This window comes from Melospiza georgiana, chromosome 3, assembly GCF_028018845.1.
Source record: "Melospiza georgiana isolate bMelGeo1 chromosome 3, bMelGeo1.pri, whole genome shotgun sequence".
Lineage (NCBI taxonomy): Eukaryota > Metazoa > Chordata > Aves > Passeriformes > Passerellidae > Melospiza > Melospiza georgiana.
Genome location: NC_080432.1, coordinates 23258899 through 23282143, shown reverse-complemented (window position 1 = coordinate 23282143; position 23245 = coordinate 23258899). Strand labels below are relative to the sequence as shown.

The window sequence follows — 23245 nt, the reverse complement described above, 5'->3', positions numbered from 1 at the left end:
ATAGCTACAACTAGCACTGCCTCAATCCTTTATCTCTGCCCCTCAGCAACCTGGGCAAAGAGGAGAAAGGCCTCACTGGATTGTACCCACAGTGCATTTCCTGTTAGTGCTATTTACAGGCTGCCAACTCCATCAAAAACCTGAGTAGGTCAGGATTAGAACTTGCACTTGATCCCCTGTCTGTATCACTGATGAATGGTACTGGTCCCAGTACAGACCACTGAGGGACATGATTTAGCCACTGGCATCTACCCTCTGGATGCAACTATCCAAACAATTCCTCATCCACTCAACAGTCTAACCATCAAATCCACATCTTAGCCACTTAGGGAGCAGGATGTTGTAAGGGAATGCCTGGGGAGGTGGTGGAGTCACCATCCCTGGATGTGATTTAAAAAAGACTGGATGTGGCACTGGGTGCCAGGGTTTAGCTGAGGTGTTGGGGCATGGGCTAGACTCAAGGATCTCTAAGGTCTCTTCCAACCTGGTCATTCTGTGAATTCTGTGCACATGTCCAGGCCCTACAGGAGTCCACATAAATGACATCCATAGCCCTTCCTTTCCCCACTGAGGCTGGTCAGGCAGGACTTGTCCTTGGTGAAGCTGTGCTGGCTGTCCCCAGTCACCTCCCTGTGCTCTGTGATCCTCAGCACAGCTTCCAGGAGGAGCTGCTCCATGATCTTCCCAGGCACAGAGGTGAGGCTGACAGGTCAGTCCCTGCCAGGGTCCTTTCTGCCCTTTATTGAAAATGGGTGCAATGCTTCCCTTTTCCCAGTCACCTGACTGCCATGGCTTTGCCAGTGTCATGGAGAGTGGCTTGGACCCTATATCAGCCAACTCCCTCAGAACTCTGAGATGCATCTCACTGGGTTCCATAGACTTCTGTACATTCAGGTTCCTCAGGCAGTCACAAATGTGATCTCTTACAGTGGGAGTGACTTTGCTCCCACTGTCCCTGCCTTGAGGTCCACCCAATAAAGAGGTGTGGGAAGACTGCCAGTAAAAACTGAGGGAAAATGTTGAGTCCCTCAGCCTTCTCCTCATCTCTTGTCACTGCTGTTACTTATGGAGGGGCGAGAGGTAATATGCTTTTTTCCTGCCATTCCTTTTCTGAAATACACCTGTGGAATCCTTCCCCGTCCTTCCTTGCATGCATTGCCAAGTTCAGCTCCATCCATGCCCTGGCCTTCCTGACCCTACACAACTGGACAGTGTCTCTGGACTCTTCCCAGGTCACCTGTCCCTGCTTCCACTGCCTGTGCATTTCCATCCTGCCCTTTAATCCCAACCCAGCAGGTCTCTTCCCTTCCTTTCCTGATTTCTTACACCTGGGGATCAAGAGCTTTTGCACTCTGTGGAAAGCATCCTTAGAGATCTGCCATTTTAAGAGTGACTGAAAGAAAACTGCTTGTTTTGCCAGCTGGGCGTGGGGAACTGGGACTTTGTCATTCAAGCAGGAAAAACAATGATTTGGCACTCTTTGGAAGACATGCAGAATATTTTCCTAAAACAAGTCAGCAATCATCTTTTATTTTAGAGACAAAAATTTCTTCTATTTCAAGGGCTATGAATGCTGTTTCTCACTACTGTGCATGTACTTGGAAGTGATGAGCTTCATCCCACACAAATAAACATCTATGAAAGAAGGCTTGAACTCTGATATGAAATTCTGCGCTAAAATTCCACAACTAATTCCCTGCTACAAAAGCCCTCTTCCCAGAGAAGGTGTACATACCCCATTTCAGAGTTTTAACATTAAAATAAGGCTAAGTCTTCACAAAGCTTTTTTTTTTTCATTTCTAAATCACACTGCACATTATTTTTGTTCTTTTTCAAAGGGAAAAGAATGAAGTATAAATGTAAGCCTACAGTTTACATCCTGTTTCAAGAGGTATTTTGTCACTGCAACATAATACAATGTAACAGGCTGCCAATCAACTGCAAAAGCTTGCTTAAACCTCTTTCAGCTAAAATTGTCTTTAAAATAAAGTCTCCCACTTAAGGGCAAGAGAACAACAGCAGGCATATTTTAAACTACCTGCTCATGACTAAATGCACTTTAAAAAAAAAACATTTCTCCAATAACAGGCAAAATGGAAGATTTCAGTTCTATAACATGTGTATTTTTTCCTTCAAAAGAAAACATATAGGTTACCATTCCATGGTCAAAAGTGAACACGCCAACATCGCGTCCGTGGTGAATGTGATTCCGTCTGATAATGGGATTCCCATGGTTTTTAACCCAAATCCCTGCTAATGCATTATTGGAGATCTCATTGTCCTCATATATTCCCTGGGAAAGAAAAATGTAAATTAAGACAGGAATCCAGAACAATGAACAACTTTATCAAAGTAAAGAAATGAATGTGGAAAATTACCTGTGCGTGGTCTGTAATATAAAGTCCAACATTTTCACAGTCGCTGATGTTACAGTGTTTAATAGTAGGACAAGCTCCCTGGCCACTAACACATACTGCAGAGCCAACTGGAAGAAAACAGTACAGTTACCATAGCTTCAAAGCATAGTGCATTTATAAATAGTCTGGCAGAGCAAGAAAAGTTAGTGTGAACTGATATTTTAAAAAGATTTGGTGTTCACAGAGCCAAAGCATTGCAAGCCACTGGCAGAAAAACACCAATGTCATCATTTTGCAGATGCAAAAAACCACGGTAGGAGTCACTTTAAAGTCATCTTGCCAAGGTTAAACAGCTGCCAGGACAATGGTTTATATAATAATTCATGCTTATGAAAGTCCTCACTCATTTATTTGCCTGTGTTAGGCCCACTGTATACTGACTGTTCACAGCAGAGCACAACAGAAATCTAACAAAATTCTCTAATTACTGCCTTGTTGCACTTCCCTTGAAATTTTCACAACTCAGTACATCAAAGAGGCCAAACAATAATTTTGTAGCATACAAAGACACTCTGTCTACCCAATACTCAGCAGGACACAGAAACACAATCTGGAGTACAGAATAAACATCATAAACCAACAGGTCTCTCCCCAGCTGAATTACAAAACTCCTTGAATGATTTCAGCTACCATACCATAACCCAGAAAATAAATATTTTCCAGGAAACTAGGACTCAAACTGCTCAGGACTTCAGCATACCAGCTCAATTCCCTGAACTCCATGAAGTGTGACAACATAAAATTCTGCAGGCACTAAAATCAACAGTGATTTCTGAAAGGTAAGAGCTCATCTCAGGGAACCTGGCCTACGTAACACATGTTCCCCACAATTAAACACCACTACATAGGCAAGCCAGTACCTGCTCTATTAGTCAGTTTTCATACATCCTTCTAGCAAAGCACCACAAAGACTATGCTTAAATAATTCACAGACTCATTTACAGAGAGCTTATTCTTTTTTAATTCCTAAAGAAATTATTTTGATTGTCTAGTCTGACCTTATGAATAATACAGGCTATACTAATTCCCTGAATTAAGTCCTGCTTCAATTCTAGCAGCAGGAACTTCAGCACATATCTTGTAGAAACATATTTAAATTTTGATAACTTTGACTTCCAGCAACTGAGAAACTAGCATTAAGCTTATTAGCTGGCTAGAGGGCTGTTGTCCTTTTAATTTACACTTTAATTGCTCATCTGAATTGCTCCAGCTTTGGCATCCAGCTCTCTTTATACCAGTGTATGCTGTATCCAATGCACACACACATTCAGGGCAAGCAATTTGCTCCTTCAGCCTTCTCCTTGATAAAGTAACAAATTACAGTCACTACAACCAAAGTTTTCTGCTTTACCTTATATGACTTTTCATTGAACAGTTCCTAAATTTTCCAACATGTTGCTATGGACACCAGAAAAGAGCACTTTATTCAGAGGCAGGACTAAGCAGAGGCATTAACAGTCTCTCTCTACTTCTACTTGGTGTTCCCACAGGTGTAACTAAGGATCACACCAGTTCTTTTGGCCATTTGACTACATGAGGGCTCACATTCAGCAGTTTATGCACAGTGACTCTGTAAGCTTTGCCCAGCATTCCAGGAGAGGGGTTTAGAAATAGGAACAAAAGCAAGTTGTGTGTGTCTAACTCTGCACTTTGTGAGATTAATGTAAGCGGTGTATGACAGTCCACCTACCAGGAAGGTCACAGCAACCCATCCTCCTGGTTATTTTTAAGACTGTAGTTATATTACATTCCTATTGTATCTATAATACTTTAAAGTCTATAGGTCTCATTAATATGGGTCTTATTTCTTCTCTTCAAGTCAAGAAGTCATCTTTGAAATAACCACCAAAAAAGCCAATACAGTTACCCTGAAGGTTATTTTTCATCTATTTGGTGCAGACTCTGGGCATTCTGTAGAACTCTAATATTTTCAGGCACTATGTGTTGATGTCAGTATCTTTCAAAGATCTGTGTAATTATACTGGGACTGCTGCATTCTTTTCATCAAATAAAGTAATCAAAAATGCCAACAGTGTAATGCAACCATTATAACTTTCTGTATATGCACTAAATTGATTCATCAGAAATTTTATATTCTTGATTGGCCACACCCCTGCATTTATACCTCATCATTTTAGCCAGGATCAACAGGCAGTACTCCTGCCATTCTTCACCCTGGGTAGTCTCTCCCCTCCCACCTCCCCCAGGGACAAAACCATCTCATCGAGGTTTCAAGTTACCATTGATACACAATAGGAAGTCAGAGAATTTCTTGGCCAGTTCTTTCTAAACTCCAGCATGATTTTAGAATGTCTATTTTCTCAGCTGTTTAACCTCATCCACAGTTACTGTCAAGAGTGGAACATGTTTCATTATCCCTCTAGGGGATAAGGGCATTTATCATTCCTGCCTATTCTCATTAAATATGGAACAAAAATTACACAACACTTTGCCATTCAAACTTTTCCATTCTATGATGGATCAGCATCACTGCTAAAACTCCCTTTGTTCCCCAAATTAAGACACAAGCACTGTCTCTTCTAGACAGAGGCTGCATCTTGTCCTGTTTATCAAGTTCTTTGTGGCAGTAAAGTGGTGTGTTTTTATTTTAGAGGGAGGTCCCCAGAGTTTCCTTCAATTGCTAATTTCCTATTTGTATTAACTGTTAATAATTTGTTCTTTCTTGCATTTCATAACTGCTTTCACTCCCCTTCCTCTATCTCTTTCTGACACTGAGGAGCTATGGATTTTTGGAACTTGGTGTGATGTTCTAAAAGCATACCTCTATCACATTTTGCTTATTTAAATGAAAGTAATCTTTATTCTGACTCTCTTCAATGGACTTGAGTATTGATTGTGTGAAATGGGTCCTTTTGGAGTACAAAGCACTTGTAGTACAGGTTTAAGCTTTATTTTGTTTACTCAGAATAAATGATTGCACACACTTCAGCAATATTAAATTTTTTGAAAAAAGGAACATTGCCATCCACTACTACTTTTATCCATCAAGGTGAGGGCTAGCCCAGATTTTTTCCACAATGGATGCAACAGAACCTCTAGACTCAGGATCTTGCCATTTACACTTTATTTGAAAATATTTCAAAAGATGCTTGGGACTGGCAGCAGGAACCTTCAGCTTAATGCATTTGCACTTACATAGCTCCCATCTTTACATATGACATACATTAAGAACTTTATATATGACATAATGTGGAAATATGCTTTAATGCAACTTGGAGATCTACAGAAAGGATATCAAGCATGGTCTAGGAAAGAGGTTCAGAGATGTCAATTATCTGCAAACAGTAAATGCCTTTTCTGGCAGACTGCCATTCCTCCTCCCTTTTTACACAAGCTCAGTACTTCCTGAGTAGGCTTGGTAGGATTAAAAAGCCAGTAAAACTTGATAATTGGTAAGTGATGATAGTACAGCCTACACAGAGCCTCCAAAACTGAACAGAATTTCAGAGAGAAGAATTTAATTTTGGAAAAGAGAATCAACAATTCAATACAGTAAAGATTCAGAAATCCAGAGTTTTGGAGGGAGCAAAACTTCAAAATTCTCAGAAATGGAAAGTGGTCATGAAAAAAAATAATGTAAACTTAATTTTCATAAACAACTTTCACAAAAATATCAGGATCTAGTAGCTTATCTATAAGCACGTTTCCATCTGAAATCATGCAGCTCTTCAAACTACTTTAATACTCAGGCTGAATGTGGTCTTATCTAATTTCACTCACTGGTTGTCAGGGTTCCCAGTATTGGTATATGGTAAGTTCCAGAATACTTGTTCTCTGTATATTTCAATTTCCTAGTGTTAGCATTAACACTGGGATAACTGGGATACTGGGAGCAGCTCACTGTCCTTTGCTCCTCTTCTGCCACTTTTAAAACCTCCAAGTATTCACTGATGTGTCTCCAATAAAAGAGATGGTGATGCAAAGCAGAGAACTGCCTTGACCAAGTGCAGTGGTTTATAGCCCAAAACCTTCAAGAAAGCTCATCTTCCTCTAGAAGGCACACACCAGGAATCCTTCCACCGTTCACATCATGGTTCCCTTCAGTATTCTTCACAGGCAGTACCAGAAAAACGTTGGTTTTATACCTAGTTGGAAGAACTCTTTTCTTTTTCCTGGCCTTTATGTTGAGCTGAGCAACCTCCATGCACAGCCTGCTGCACAGATCCATTCCCTCTCCCTAGCTGACCTTGTGGAACCTCACACATGGCCATTTCCACACGAAGACTCAATATCTTAATTCTCCTGAACCTCTTCTTTCTGACACTCCAACTCCACTCCATCTGGCTGTGTTCAAAGATGTTCAAGTTGCCATATCTTGTGTCCAGGGATTACAAACTGCCATGTCTTCCTGCTGGTGACTAAACTGCCATCCAGCTCCTCATTTCCAGACACTGACTCCTTCTTTCCTCAACCTAGACTACTGATTTTTCCCAAATCAGGTGGTATAAATTCCTCATTGTCTCTGATGACAAAATGAGTCTTTCAAAACTTCTGACCGTAGAGCTACTACTCATCCTCTGAACATGTCAAATCATTCCACTCAGAGAGCTGAGCTCAGCAGTTACATCTTGTGACTGTTTAATGCCATTGATCCCAACACTGAACATCAGAACAAACCCATGAACAACTCCCATGTGTAACCCTTTCAAATGCCCCATCCTGCCAGCTACAACTATACACCAAACCCAGGTATCTTTATTTAACTGTCACTTCTCAATTTCAAACCAACTGTCCAACGAGTCCAAACAGATTCAAACAGAAAACCAAGTACACATTATCACAGAGGTTTTGGACACAAAGAAGTCACTCTAACAGTGATGCTCCAAGGCAATTAAGGCTTGCAGACCTGTATTGAATACCTGCATCAAAAAATAAAGATATGCCATTTGTAATCATACTCAATTTGTAGAGTTTCTCAACCAATAAGAAGCCCACTAACCTGTACAAGTACTTCGGATAATACAGTGATCGATTATTGGACTGCAGTTCACGGTAATCTCTAAGCAGTGGTGTGCATTGTGGTGCTGAGCAGATTTGTCATCAGGGTTGAACTGAAAAGGAAGAAAACAAATATTCTATTTAACTGCTCAGACATTAAAATAAATTTTTTTAAAAGATCTGCTTTCAGGTGAGATTCTTACCCTGATTGTCATATATCCAACATAGGCATCTTCAGAACCCTCCATAAAAACGAAGGTGGAATCTCTAGTGTTTTCTATTATAACTTTATCTGCTACTTTTCCAGGTGCTGCAAAGAGAACAATTTAAAAGTCTTAGTTTATGCTGCTGAAAAAGAATCCTCAAAATACTTACAAAATTCAGTTTGAAGCAACAAAGGAAAATTAACACTATTGTTGGCAGATAAATAGTCCTCCTGTCAAAAGGATCTTAAAAAAGGAAGTTTCAAAGACAATGAAGAAGCTAGTCTTTAACTAAGACAATGTGGCACCAATTTAGTAATATCTAGTACTGTGAGAAAAATCTCCTCTGTTACAGAGCTGGTCTTTGACTACTACTTACAATGAACAGCTTAGACATGGGTACCAGGCTAGAGGCAGTTTAACTCTGTTCCAAGTATGATTTCTTCCGGTATTCCAAACTCTTTTATTAATGCTAAAAACATTAATTCCATCACTGACATGAACCACTACTTACTAATCTACTCATGACCTACAAGTGACCTCCCCACACTTCTCAAATGTAGGATGTAGGGTTTTGAATTGATATCCTCATTATTCTTTACGAAAAAATCCCCAACTTATTGAATTACATTGAACTATACTACTGGCAGCAGGTACAAAAGGTTATGAAGTGGTTCACTGGCAAAATGCTATAATGTGTCACTTGATTTCCTGTGTTACCAGTGAGGCTCTGCTCCATTCTTTACCCTTAATCCAAAGGCAGGTGATGCTTACATGGGGATGGCACAAGCCAGCAGAGGGAGCACCAGTTAACCTCAGCCACTGACTGCAATAAATTCACTGATGCTCATTCACAAGCAAGATCGTTTGTCTGATTCAAACCTGCACATTAAACATGCAAGCCAGAAGCAGCCCTCCCTCAACACACCAAATATAAAGGTGGATGTTTCACATATTATAGCAGATAACTTATCTGATAGCATTTTAAACCATTCCCAACTCAACACAAATGTGAGCAGGTATTTATCCTAAATTCTGTGTTTTACTGAAAAGCCTATGCACAGGATTTCTCATGAGCAGATCCTTTTCTGTTTGTTGACATTAGTACAGACAAGCAGTATGTCCTGTTCTTTATCACTCTGGCAGAAAGATGTCAGTCAGAATGAAGCAACATTTACATTATTATCCAGCTTGTTCTCACTATCTGAAAGCTCAATCTCTCCTTTCATTACTGCAGAGCTGCACATATTTTAAGGTAGTCTGGCTCTCCTCTACACCACTATTCACTTAGTACCAGATAACAACTAAAAGAGGCTTTGATGAGGAGTTGTCATCATACAAAACATATTTCTGTGCTTTGGTGACATTTCTATATATTCACCATGGTGCTGCAAATGCAGTGACATAAACAAATCTGTGTGTTTCAGCACACGGAAAGGAACAGTACCACAGGACTGCATGTGAACCAACCCAGGAAATAAACAGAGCCCCAAGGAGGATATGAGAGCCATAAATCAGTATCAGAACTTTCAGGGTAGCACAGAAAAATTGCACTTCACACTGGATGCTCTGAAACACTATCAAACAGATTTGTGGAATTGTTTGCAAAGCACTTGGACCATGTTCTCTACAGACACCTTCATCTTATCCCATGAGTTCCTACACAAGCAGTAACTTCTGAGTTGGGAAGGTCCCAGAGTGCCCATCACAGAACAGGCCAGTTAGTCAGATCACTGCACTTAGGTCTCCCTAGGAAAATAGTGAAGACTTCCTTAAGCATTAGTTTCATTCCAAATGCACCAATGAAATTCTCTGCAACATTCTGCTTAATCTTTGTGAAATCATCATTCAGAGAAATATCTCCATTTCAGTTTTTGGCTTAGACCACTTTAGAATAAAGAAACCAGTGTTAGAATTGGAAACGGAAGAAAAGGACCATTAATTTTGTAATCAAGCAAAACACAGCTCCCAAGAATTCAGTTTGCTGGAACCTAAGGGAGTCATGTTCCCCAGGATCAGAATTCATGCTCAGCTTAAGGACCATGGATAGACCATTTAGAAATAATGGAACAGAAAGCCTACAGTAAGGGACTGTCTAAAGAAATATACATTAACTGGATATTGCCTCAGAATTACTTAATTCCACTACATTCTGCAGGAACTAACTGTGACTCTGTCCAACTGTACCAAGCAAAAACCAGATACTCTTTTAGATCTTACAGTATACAAGATGTAAACCACAAAGGTCTAAACCAGTTCAAAGAAAGCTTTCAATTCAAAATGCAGAACAGGTATCTGAAGAAGAACTCAGGCATGTGAAAGTACTCTTGCACTCTAAAATAGAACAATACCCAATTATAATAGTTGTCTTACAATTTTAGATTTTTCCACCCTTAAAATGACAATGACCATTCCTATTGGTTTTAGTAATTTTTTTTCTTGACTGAAGGATCTTTTGATAATCCATTTTCATTTACTTGCATATTATTTAAGTCAAATGGAAAATGAAGGGAAAAAATGAAAGCTGTAGCTCTGAAAATACACATTAAGTGAAGATTCTCAGATCAGGATATGTCTGTACCACTGCTGAAACTCAGCAATTGTGAGATTTTGTGTCTTGAGTGAGATGAGCACTTCATGGAAGGGTCCTATTCCTGCAGCAAACACCCCCCTCTCCAACCCTGAAAAACAGAATCCTTTTTAAAAATCCAAAGGTATTTTTGTCTGCTGAACCAGATGCAACAATTTTCTTACAGAACCTCTCCTCTTGCTTCTTTTTTGGCAATTCAGATATGCCAGAGTACTAGTAATACTTCCAAAGCCTTCCTTTTCAACCAACTCCTTCCCTCAGATTTAGGGGAAGAAATAACCCCAAAATTAAATAGAACAAAAAGTACCCCAAAAAAATAAAAAAAAACCCCACCCACCAAAAAGCAATGGGCATTATTCTGTAAGCACATTTTGCTTATGTGACCAAGCAGAAGCTTCTTCCAAACTCAAGGTATGTTAAGCTGCCTTTCTAATAATGTTGTGCTTCTTCTGAAGCCAGAAGAATAAACTATTAAAGAAATTTGAGTAGAAATGCAGAGAGATTTGGTGCTGCCTTAATCCCACCATTCTGAAAAGCATGCCAGACTGAACAGTGAAGAGGTAGTTCTCCAAGGCTTAGCGGTTCACTTTAATTTGTTTTCTTTTCCAGTCAAATGAAAATTGACTCTCTCTACAATGTCACTCACCATTCAGAAAAGAAAGTCTGAGGAAGTGAAGTCAGCAATGCCAAAAACTGAAATATAAATACATCTAGCATTGCTGGATTCCTCTTAGAGGTTTTGTTCCCCAAGACAGCTATTCTGTTACAAAAATACACAATAAAGATCCCTGGCTTTTAAAGGGCTGTACTTAAGCTAACTGTTTTTCTGAATAACTTAGGTTAATTCCAGAGGAAGGGAAAGCAGATGGCTTTTCAAAACTTAAAAGGAGACAGAGAACATGCAGAAGTTTACCCAGAGAGTCAAGATATCATTTCAAGTGTCATGAAGTGACTGGGAAATTTTATATCTTAGGACAGTGCTGATCCAGTTTCTCTGGATTTTAAACACTTCATGAATATGACCTGCCCTATTTTTACTGTAATCCTCTCTTCTGTGAAACACAAGCCAAGGGTTATTTGTCTGTGGCCACATCTCCATTAGCAAGCATTGCAGCCTAACACAGGAGTGGTACCACAGAGGGAACCAGAGCTGAGGATCAGGCACCCCCAGCACATGCTGCAGGCAGGGAGGGGAGAAGGGACTGACTCTGCTCAAGTCCTCCCCAGGTCCCTCTGACCAAACACACACTGCCTACAGAAGGGCACTAGGAGTATTCCAGGAACATGTCTTGTAAATTAGTCTCATCCAAAAGGAATCCAGTTTGTCCTCCAAAAGCTCTCCACAACACAGACCAAAGCACTCTAAGTGGGCATGTTCAGAATGTTCACTCCAGAAATGCAGTCCCAAACTGACAAACTCACATACTAACACAGCCACATCTTGCAGATCTGTGGGGACAATTTTTCAGAATAACACTGGAACAATCTGCCTGCATTGCTCAAAGCCATTCTCCCTGCCAAGTTTGCAAAACGCAGGCAAGAAGTGCCAGAACAGTCTCACTCAAGAACAAAACAGTTGGTATGGAGAACAGTTAAATACCCAAAAAGAGAGACTTTGCAAAACAAAGGACATATCCATAGGAAATACACACACCAAAGCAAACAAAAACCCCCACCCTTACAAACAAACTAAAACCCCAAACCCATTACCCTTACTAAAACCCACAACCCAGTAAACCCAACCAGCCCAGAGAGACAGCATCTCAAAAAACACAGAACAGCAGGTAATTCCCTTCTAGATCACCACAGGAACAAGAGGTCTGAGACCCCTTAACCAAAATCTCTACCAGACAGTAATACAGCCTGAATTCCTACCAGTGACATGCCACTGGGAATTGGCATGCTCCTAGCAGTGACATGAAAAGCAAATAGCTCTACAAGTATCACAATGGGCAACCTGGTATATTATATTAATTTCCTAAACCTTTCCTATTCTCCAAGTCTTATTTCCTTCTCCATAAAGGTTCCTGTTCAGAGGAACAGTTGGCAGAGAACAGAGGAAGAACCTCCAGTCTCAGAATCTTTCTGCTGGATGCTCTCATTTCCTTCCTCAAGATGGAATTATGATACTGAAGAAAATGGGACAGATACTAATTTGGGCTTGTTGTCACTGCTGGTTTCTACTCTGGAGATGGGTTTTATATATATATGTATGTATGTATGAATGTAAAAGTTTCAACTGCAGTCCTATTACTGAATAAGCTTTCTGACAAATTCCATTTTTTTATCATAATGAAATAAAAAGATAAATGAAGTTATTCTGAGAGCTAGCAAGCAGACAACAGCACTTCAGTCTGAAGCATCAGCTACTTTTGAGTTAGTGATGCTTGTACAAAAGCTACATGTTTGCTAGGCAGATGAAGGGAGATGGGCATTTATACTGGATATTTAATGTACCTGAGTATCATGTTAATTAACATGGTAATTAATACAAGTTTGAGACAGTGATGCTCCCAGTTTACATACCTGCACCAATCATGGTGATTGGAGATTCTATATATATCCATTCATCAGTATATATACCAGAGTGAACAAAGATAAGTCCATCAAAATGAGCTTCTTGAACTCCACCAAGAGCATCCTCAATGGTGTCATAATACTAGAAGAAAAGGAACAAATTTAGAGTAATGTCCATTTCCATTTATGAGGATATAGAAATAGTTTTAAGAGCCACTTTATGAACATACCAGCATATTTTCTCTTCCTTTGTATCTTGCAGGATTACTGTAGAAGTGTTCAGCAAAGCCTGGCTTTACATGTGCTCCTTTGTACTAAAAGAAGGAAGAGAGTTTGTGAGAAGCTTGCAGACAGGTGGGCCTGAATGCACTGACAGGAGATCTACTAATTCCCTAATTAACAAGCCTTTTGCTGACATCAGTTTGTCCCAGGAAGTAAGGATCATATACTGACCTCCCACTCTAGGCACACAATTTGAAATGGCAGCACCAAAAAATGTCTGAGCCAAAGGGAATGATCAACTAAGCCAAGAGTCCAACTACTTACACAGCTATAAGCCTCAAAACTGACTGAAAAGCCTCATACACCTGAATCACTCCACAAGAGCTGTCCTTACTTCCATCTCTTGATTCTCTAGCAGCTTGCCAAAAAAACTGCATTTATATGGTGAGGAAAAGAGAATCCCATACCTTCAGTAGTGACTGAATACTAAACAAAGAAGCCAAGTCAAGCATTTGTCCTCAATGCACTTCAGAAATTCATTAACCAACAACACATGGCATTGTGTGGTACATTCACATTGATGTTTTTTCCCTTACTTATTTTTTCCTACAATCATGCCCAGCCATTTGTTCAATACCTTTGACATTTTGGATTAGAGGTGCAATCACATTCCTTAAAGGAAAGTTGTTTACCTCCAGTTAGGCCAGCTGTAAATCACTATTTAACCCAAGTGGCATTACCAATATGTGTTTGGTTCACCATACACATTGGTTTTGTAAGATATACAACAGCATCTTTCACACTGTGAGTCTCAGACCATGACAATCTTGTACACAAAATTTCAGTGATGCAAAACCCAACACAGCAGAGCTGGATACTCAAGGACTCCACTTTACCATGTGGTGTCTCCCTAAAGTAACCTCAAAACAGGAAATAACTTCTGAATTCCCTCTACTGCACAATACCACAAGGATTTTAAAGTCTAAACCCAAGGTAATTACTGTTTGTCAGCCACATTTCAGAAGTGTGTGTTTTTACTTTTAGAAATACCCATGAATTTGAATATAAATGAATAAAACTGTTACCAGCTGCTGGAAGCTTTCTTTCCAGGGATTTGGATGTTCATATTCTTCTGGATTAATCTGATAAAATTTACCAGGTTCAGGATGCATCATAGGACGAGTGTACTCAAATACTTCCATATACAATCTTTTCCTGAGCAGAAGAGAAAATTAATTTTAATTTTTCATTTTAATCTTCCATTTTAATATAAAACTAAAGGCTAAAACCTGGGGTTTTTCTGAGAAGAATTTGCCAGTGACTGTGAATACGACCAAGATCAGCATGTATCACTTAAAACCAATTTTTTTGCTGTACTGACTTTTGTTTTTCTGACTAAAATTTGTATGTGTTTTATAAGCCAAGAGAAAAAGTTCTCAACATGCAATTTTCATGAAGAAACTTAAGCACTTACATACACTATTTGTGAATCAAACTGTACATTAACTACAGCATTAACACTTACAAAAGCTAGTAGCACAAGGATAACAAAACTTAAGACCAAGCATGCCACCACCTCTTCCTCACCTTGCCAAAAAAAGACTGAGAAATGCATTCAGTGAGAACAAGTGATGCACTGTATTCCAAAAAGAGTTCATCAGTGAACAAATTACAGTGGTTTACAAAGAAGAAAACGGCACACAGCAGTTGGATTCCTTTCATTAGTGCCAGAATGCAAATAATTGCAGTGTCTGAGCCTGCTGATACTAAGCCCAGACTTACAGGATGACACTGAATCACAGAAGTTGTAATTCATCTGACAAGGCATCCCCAAAGCTGTCTTTAGGACAGGAAAAGGGGGTAGATCTGTGATGTTATTTTATTATTCTTCTTTTAGTCTAAATCTTTACTTTTAAATCAAAACAGCTTAAGAAATATGTTGGGGTTCTTCCCTCAGAGAAAAGTACAAATTTAGTTCCCATTTATTAAAACTCTCAATAACCCAGGGGTAAACCAGACTCATGTGAGAAAACAACCCAAGTATCCAACCATTAAACAAAACAAACAAAACTTAAACCAAACAAAAACCCCATTTAAGTAACACTAGACAAAGCTTGCATCTAAGCTGAAGAAATGTTTTGTTCCTTCTGTGTGAAGTAACACAATCCCCACAGTAGGCTAAAAAAGGTTAAAGGGAGAAGAAGGAATGGCCGAAGGAACTGATTTTTTTACAACAGGCATTGTTTAACTAGTATCTACACTACCAGAAAATCAAGTTTTACTGTTTAATACAAATAATACAAAAATAATGCTTAACTAAATCAGACATAATAAAATACAACTGGTTTTCCTTCAACTAATTGTAACCAGCATTTCAATTTTTCTCTTGTACTGGCATCTTGAGCAGCACACCTAGTATTTCTCAAGATAATGAGGAATAGCTTTTCACTTACCACAAAATTGGATCATTAGCCAGCTCACTGAAGCGTTTACACACACAGGCTGCTCTACAGAGATCCTGCTCCAGCAGGTAGGAGAAGATCTTTAGAACCACTTCATCTGGCAACTTCTCCTGAAGATACTGCTCTGCAGGTGCTGCTATTAAACAGTAATCAATACAAGGTTATTGACATATCTAGTGAGTTCAAATTCTGACTGCAAAAGATTACCAACTTGTCACTTGAAAGGTTCCCACTTAAAATGTCCATTATCTCAAGACAGTCTTTTTTTAAAGCTTGTTTCTTCTAAGACCAAAGGCAAAAATCTGTAACTTGAAGTTACAGACTTCAAGTCCTCTTTCCAAACTTCTAATTTCACCTTTTCTATTGGAGGAATCATTCTGCAAAGAAGTGCAGATGTTAAGCAGGCTACTGTGCATGTTCCAGAAATGCTGGCTTCTCACTGCTATTAGCTTCATTGTGGTTCAATTAACCCACATTATCTATACAATAATAATAATGCAGTCCCAAAGCCAAAATGTCTGCAAACGTTTTCAAACACAAAAGAATTTAATCAGAAATAGTCACTCTCTGGAAAAACTACTAGGAAGACTTCCTTGCTCTCCCACAACGAACACATTAGGGAAAGAGGACATCTGGGATGTAGGAAATCAGCAGCCATCAATAACTCCCAAGTCTCCTCCTTCAACTTACTCCCATTTATGCTCTTCCTTTTAAAATGAAAAATCTAAAGCAGAAGTATTAGTCTTGCCAGATGCATTTCTTCAGAGAGGCTGGAGAAAGTTGTATTCCCATGTCATTGTGTTAAACCCTGCTCATGGACACTCCACAAACAACAGTTCCTTTGGGAAAGCCCTGCCTGCAGTTTGTGTTCTCACCAGACCCTCCTGGGGTAGGAACCCTCAGAGCAGGTGAGTTCTGCTTGCAATGATCACTTTGGCTAATGCCTTCAGCATCCTCTCTATGATCCTAAAGGCACAACCACACAAAGCAGCTTCCAAAGTTTGGAGCATTTGTGTGCAAGGCATTCAGAGTTTGTGCCTGCTAAATTCACAGCACAATTACATCCATGTAATGCCCCCCACATCAGATTTTCTTAGCACACCTGAGCCTAAGGAGCAGCAGGACTGTCATTTTGGCTACTACAAGAAGCCTACTGAAGTGACCTTAAGGAAGATGACCTACTAAATATGAGACAATAACATTCTGAAAAATAATATCCATGTGAGATTTCACATACAAACAAAACAAACTGCCCCAGGATTCCCCTGAGCAAGACAGCACAACGAAATGTGTTATTTTCAGCTGTAAGATGGAGAAGACAGAAACTGCAGGCACCAAACCGTGACTTTTTTACCGCACCTTAAACTGGGACCTGCAGACCATATCACCAGAACCTGTGTGCTGTGACAGAAGTGATTTTTCCAGGGTGTCATGCTTACACCTCTGATCAGACCAGGTAGAAGAAATATTCCTGAGATTGTAGCACCTTCCCTGAAAGTGTTCCTTACAAAAATCTGTGCTGTGCCAAAGTGGTAAGTGCCACCACTCCACATGCCCACAGCTATGTGCTCCCACAGTATCCTATTCCTCCTCCAGTTTTTTTATGATCAGCTCCTTGCTTTAGTCCATTGCAAGCTACAAAACTGCTAGCATGGAACACAAGGAAAGAAACAGGAATGAATGCCCAGAAGTTGGCCAAGAGAGTTCTCTTCTGAAACAGCATTGATGGCAGACTACAAAATTATTTTTATTCAAGAAAAAATAAAACAAAACAAAGCCTTATGAGCTAAGCTGAATTCAGTAAGTTGGTAAAACTTATGAAATACAAGTAGTATGGAAAGGCCTTCTGCTCAAGAGTCACTTGGGGGGGCCTGAAGCCTGAAGAGCTTAAGAGCAGCCAATAAGGGAACATGGCTGTACATCACCAAAAAACGTTACATGCATTATCAATGCTGGTTTAAAAAAAAAATTATCAATGGTTTTTAAAAAGGTTTTTTTCCACTGGAAGTATAAAGGGTCAAACAGGCAGGAGCAGTTTGTTCTACAGTCCTAATTACTCTTGAAATGCATCACAGGATAATTGGACATTGCTTCTGAATTAATATTCTTCTGGTAGCTTTCCAGTTAGATGTAGTCTTCTGCCTCACTGAAAGCTGAAATCTTATACTGCAGATGCAAAACAGTAAATCTTCCCACGTTTTCCATGACCTGTCTTCTCCTTTTAACACAAATCCCTGAGGCATACAGTTACTTCCAGAAAAAAACTGCAGGGTTTTTTCTTCCTTTATCTATGTTAGGACCTTGAATAATTCTTTATTGAATGGAGAAGCTCATTAACACAGTGCCTTCCCACTGCTCCAAACTTCATGGTCCTGTTTTCCTCCCTATGCTTGATTTCAAATTCAAAATTGAAATCCAGATGTGCTTCCTTATTGCAAGGGACAAGGAGCAACTTTGAGAAAGTGTCAAAACACTTGAAATAAAAATAATAATAAAAGTTTTAAAACCTCAATTAACCTTCCTGCCCCTGCAATTTTTCAAGTTGCATTTACTTGGAAACCGAGGCACTGCATTCAAAATGAAGATGATGATTTTACAGGTGTTTGCTATCCTCACTCAGCTTTATTCCAAATCCTGCAGAAGTGAGCAATTTAATTTAAATTGCCCTTCTGCTCAATTAAGCAGGGGTTGATTTAAGATTTCTCCACTCAAATCACTGATACAGTGATTACCAGGTGAAATTCTCCAGTATAATTTGAAAAAGCTAATTTGCTTCTTAATGTGAAGACTTCTCTGTATCCAAGAGAGACCAACATGCTTTTGTTCTATAAATCCTCACTTCACATCCTGGGTATCTTTCAGTAATGTGTCAAAGCAAGGATGTAATCAATGTGCTCTTCCTCTCAGTTTACAAAAATGAGCCAAAACAGTTTTAAAAGGCTTGTCTGGCCACCAGATCAGAAGCATTTATATGTTCCTACTCCTGACACTTTCATGCCTATTGATGAAGTCAAGGTAATGGACAAAATGGATACTCATATTAAAAGAACCCCAACCAGTTTTTCAAATAAGTGTCAAAACCAGGCAAGAATAAAAATAAAAATGAATTGTGAGAGGTCATCATCAATCTTTATCTTTGCCCTACTGTAAGCTGACAATTGAACTATTTATAGTTTAGTAAGTATTACTGTACTGCACACCTGAAAGTTAGAAACATAGCTAATTATGTCATTCAGTTTCCACAGGATATTCACAAAGCTAATTCAGTTTCAGTTTTGATCATTTAGCTGATAGGGACTAGCAAAGTAATACCAAGACAAAGAGCAGGGAAAGCTGCCTGAAAGTGAATTTCCTTCTTTGTACAAAGACAAAGAATGCCATCCCAAGAATCCAAAATTGTAAATTATGTCTTATATGGTTGCCTTTTTTGTCCATTTTAGTGGAGAAGATGGAGACAAATAGCTTTTGCTCCACAGGGATGTATTTAGTAAACATCTTTTCTTGTTAAGAAGCAGAAATATGTCAGAAACATAGCATGTATTGTTCTTGGGAAAGGATCCTAGGAAATCAATGCGAAAAGAAAAAATCAATTTAAAAAGTCAGTAAGTTCTGTAAACTTATGCATGTTCCTAGTGTACAGAACAATCAGTGAGTGAGCCAGTAACCTCAAGTCTCAGAATGTACTGCAAATCTATAGTTCAGTGAAAAGAGAAATTTAAAATAGCAGCACTCCCAGCAGAACTAACTCTGAAATCTGTATTAAAATACATGTTTTTCCCACTCCTGGCTCCACTCCAGTTGGAAACTCTAGTTGACTGGCATTTCTCCTTTCAACTTCACTGAGTTTTCCTCCACTCAGAGTCTGTACAACAAGGAATGGATTTCCACCAAGGAATTTTCCTGTATTTCTAGTCCTTTGCCATCATTTCATCTATAGTTCTAAAATAAACACCTGTACAGCCCAGATGACAATACACAGTCACCACTCATGACAATCCAAGAGGTCTCAAACCTACAACTCAGTTACAACAGCTATCATTGTTGCCTATGCCAACAAAAAACGTGAGGTGAAAGGGACTGTGTGTTAAAATAAATCTCACCAGAATCAACATTTGTACAAATTCAGTGGAATCACTTAGAAATTCAACAGGGAGAGTAAAAAATAACTGTCACCCATACTAGGAAAGAGAGTAAAAGAAAATGGTTTGAGGAGGACACTCTTATATTGCAACTGGTTTGAACACAGTCTTCAAAGTAAAATTGTAAAAGCACTGTTTACAGTGGTTCCTCTGTCAATTCTATGCTGGAGAAGCCTCCACAATCCCCACATGAGCTCAAGAATCTAACAAATGGAATGCAGAGTGAAAGCAGGGAGAATTCCTCAGGAAATCAGTGTCATTCATGTTAGAAAGTTACAGACTTGCACTAAAGAAAGGGGGAGAGTAAAAGCACAATGACTAACACAGCAAAGAGTGAAAGAAATGGAAGAAAAACTAAGAATTGTCAAGAGAAACAGAGTCTGTGACAAGACAATTCTGCACAAGGCTCCAGAGAGCCAATCAGGAAATGAATCAATGCAAAATGACACAGGGTTATGTCCAATTGGTTCTGGCTATTTCAAAAATATAAATCTGAAGTTAAATGGTTCTTAAACAGCTGCTGAAATTAGAGAGTTGATCAAAGAGGGGGAGAATAAAACAAAGGGGGAAAAGGACAAAAAAAGACAACAAACTATGCAATGGAGAAAATGAGAAGCCAGAAAGAGCAGACCTCAACATAAGACACGAAAACAGACCAGAAGTCTTGTGCCAGCTGCTCAGCTTTAATTCACAATATTAAGGGAGACATGGACGAAAAAAAACAGAAGCAAGAAAAGCAGGAGAAACCACATCGAAGGGAGTTGGCAAGCGCTGGTGTTGATTTTCCAGGCAAAAGTGACAGCACATCTCCTGGAACTGAAGAGTGTGTCAGGAGACAAAAAATAATAGAAGCAGAGAGACTGAAAAACTACACAGAAAAGAGAACAAGAAGGGGGTGTGTGCCTGTATATACCTACAAAATGTGTGCACACAAATAAAATACACACAGTGCAGTTATATACACATGTACTGGATGTGTGTTTATTATACAATGTGCATTAACTGTAGAATTGTGCAAAAATCTCCATACATTATGTATGCAGGTGTATCTGGTTTTTATTTACAAACACACCAAGTCTCTCCCTCTCTCCACAATGAAGTGCTATGGTGACATACCCAAACTACCCCTAAAAATGCAATGGAACAATGCCATCAATATGAGAAATGGTAATTAAGCACTGCAGTATTATTGCTCTTAACAGCAGCTTAGATACAACTACACAGCACTATGAGAATAAAAAACCAAACCAAAACATACTTGCAGTGAAGCAGACAGAACAAAGAATCAGATTAAAAAAATTCTGATTAAAACCATGCTATCAAATTTGAAGATCAGAACAAGCTTGGAGTCTTGTTTTGGTATTTTTTCCCCACTACTGTTTCTTAGTTGGAGAATACACATAAAAACAGTTTAGGGACAATCTGTGAGAGAATGTGTGACATTAAAATGTCTCTGAACTCCATCTCCCCTGCCCTTTTCTTGTACAAAAGTTATTACCTGATAAATCCTGGGATTTCCCAGACACTCTAGCACGTTTTGCTCGGTGACCAAAGTTTTCAGTAGCTGAAGTAGAGGCACCCTTTGATAAAATAAATTAGAATTAGTGCAGTCATTAGAGAACTTAAGAAAAATACTAACTAGTTTCATACTCTTGAAACAGTAACATTTCCTGCACAATTAAACCCAAAGAAGTTACCTCCATACTGCTCTTTGTAGGACAAGCTGTTCTTTTAGGTAGAAGAGTTTTTCTGCGAAGTTGGTATGGGCTGTTTTGTGCACCAGGACCTGATTCTTCTGCAACCATATCTGCAGGTACATCATCATCTGCAAACAAAAAGAGAAATTTGATAATTGAAATTGTAGTTGTGCTTTATACCAGGAAAATGGTACAGAAATTTTTAGGTAAGTACATAATCAGAAGGGTGGGGAGGAAGTGCTAGAGAGCAGAGTACTTCTAGTAAAAAAAAAACTCAGAATATCACAGCATACAAATCTAAGTTCCTTCATGCCTACTTTCTCCATACACACACAGCAGCTACACCAAAAGCAGATTAACAAAAAGCAAAAACTGAGGCTTTTGGTTTCCCTGCAAGCATTTAATTACTATGCCAATTCATTACTTCAAATTTTTTACCTAATACAATCAGCAGAATGAGGAACACTGAAGTGTCAATTATTAACTAAATGTTATCAAGAAATCCTTTAGTAAACATAGCGCTTAGTACAAAACTCAGTCTTGAGTTTTCCTCAAACATTTTGGGAATAGCTTAGGCCAGCACATAAAACCTTCTGTAAAATGGAGGTAGCTTTAAACACATACATTCTCTTCACCTAAATTACACTTGAAAAAGTAAGAGCATATTTTCTCCATGCCCTTTAAATAAGAAGGGCAGAAAGTGTCACGAGTATAATTCTAAAGGCTTTGATTCATTAGTTTCAATTTTCCCTGTTCATATATTTATGGAACATACTTGAAACAAGCAAGAAATAATTACTCATCACTGCATGCCCTATAACTAACATTACATTATAAAGCGGCAAGAATTTTAAAAAGGCCAGAACAAAAAGCATCTAGAAAATAAATTAAACCAACTCCACTTAAGAAAAATATATACTTTCTGCAGATGCTTAACTGTGAGAAAACAATTCTGCATTTCCTTTCCATTTTAATTGCTTTTTTCTTCTTAAACTGGGCAAAATGAGATGTGAAAATAATAGCCATAAAACCAATGCCACAGAGCCAGCAGTTCTCCTGAATACATTAGGTTGAAGAGACTAATGTAAAAAAAATTAAACACAACACAAAAAAGAACCCAAGATACCACCAATAAATTCCCAATACTACAGCAGTCTGTTTAAAAAACAAAGCAATGCAATTCTGAAGTGACTCATTCGCATTTCAAAATCTTAATCTCATGATTTTCCTAAGGGTTTTTGGTTTGGGGTTTTTGATCATAAATTACAAAACATTGTGCTTATATTGGATTATACATACCATGCAACCTGAGCTGCTACATCAGTGAAAAAAGCCACCAAAACCCCAAACTATTTTTCCCCTTCCTTAGCAGGTATTTATAAATGGCAACCTTGCCATGAACCATTAGAGAAGACAACACTGCCACAACCTCCAAACAGAGGACAGAAGCTGTGCAAAGATGAAGTTCACTGGTGATGTGTACACATCCACACAGGCTCTGACAGCAATAGAGGAGAGCTTCATCAGCTCATTAATCCACCTGAAAATTAACCTCCAAGCACCTCCAGGATCAGCCTCCAGCCAGCCCAGCACAGGCACAAGACCACATATTTGGGAAGAACCACCAATAGCACAGGTTTTAAGGGCAGAAGTGAACTGTGAAATTTCTATCAAGACCCACCACTTCTTAAAAGACAGCCACCTCCAAAACTTCAGCTAGAAGCTGGTTCACACTCCCTGTCTGCTGCTTCCCAGGCACACCTCACATCTGACCACTCCACTCCCTAGGAAGGATAAGTATTTATGAATTATGCAGAAAGCCTAAAGGGCACTGATAGATGAACTGCAGTGAATTTCCCTGTGAAGGTGTGTCTGGCCCAGCGTGGGGATCACTGCCTGTGAGAGGGCAGTGACCTCAGAGCACACTCATGGCTCAGTCACTTGGTTTTACCCGTGTCTGTGCAGCTCTGATGGAAAACACCCTCTCAATTTAACAAGGCAGGCAGAAGACAGAAGCTGCTACAGGAGAGCTCCCAGCC

General features: G+C 39.1%; 1 protein-coding gene across 2 annotated transcripts in view; it reads right to left on the bottom strand.

The window, feature by feature from the left end:
* The window catches only part of FBXO11 (F-box protein 11), a 70136-nt gene that overhangs the window by 14215 nt on the left and 32676 nt on the right, over positions 1 to 23245 (bottom strand). The window contains exons 2-11 of one of the 2 annotated variants that reach the window (XM_058019481.1): positions 21207 to 21334; positions 21008 to 21089; positions 15362 to 15503; positions 13994 to 14123; positions 12917 to 13000; positions 12696 to 12828; positions 7580 to 7686; positions 7378 to 7489; positions 2379 to 2485; positions 2156 to 2293 (exon numbers count right to left, since the gene is read on the bottom strand). In XM_058019481.1, coding sequence (XP_057875464.1) covers positions 2156 to 2293; positions 2379 to 2485; positions 7378 to 7489; positions 7580 to 7686; positions 12696 to 12828; positions 12917 to 13000; positions 13994 to 14123; positions 15362 to 15503; positions 21008 to 21089; positions 21207 to 21334 — 1163 coding nt within the window. Of the gene's footprint in view, positions 1 to 2155; positions 2294 to 2378; positions 2486 to 7377; positions 7490 to 7579; positions 7687 to 12695; positions 12829 to 12916; positions 13001 to 13993; positions 14124 to 15361; positions 15507 to 21007; positions 21090 to 21206; positions 21335 to 23245 lie in introns of both variants that reach the window. The other variant, XM_058019479.1, reaches the window with a different exon arrangement.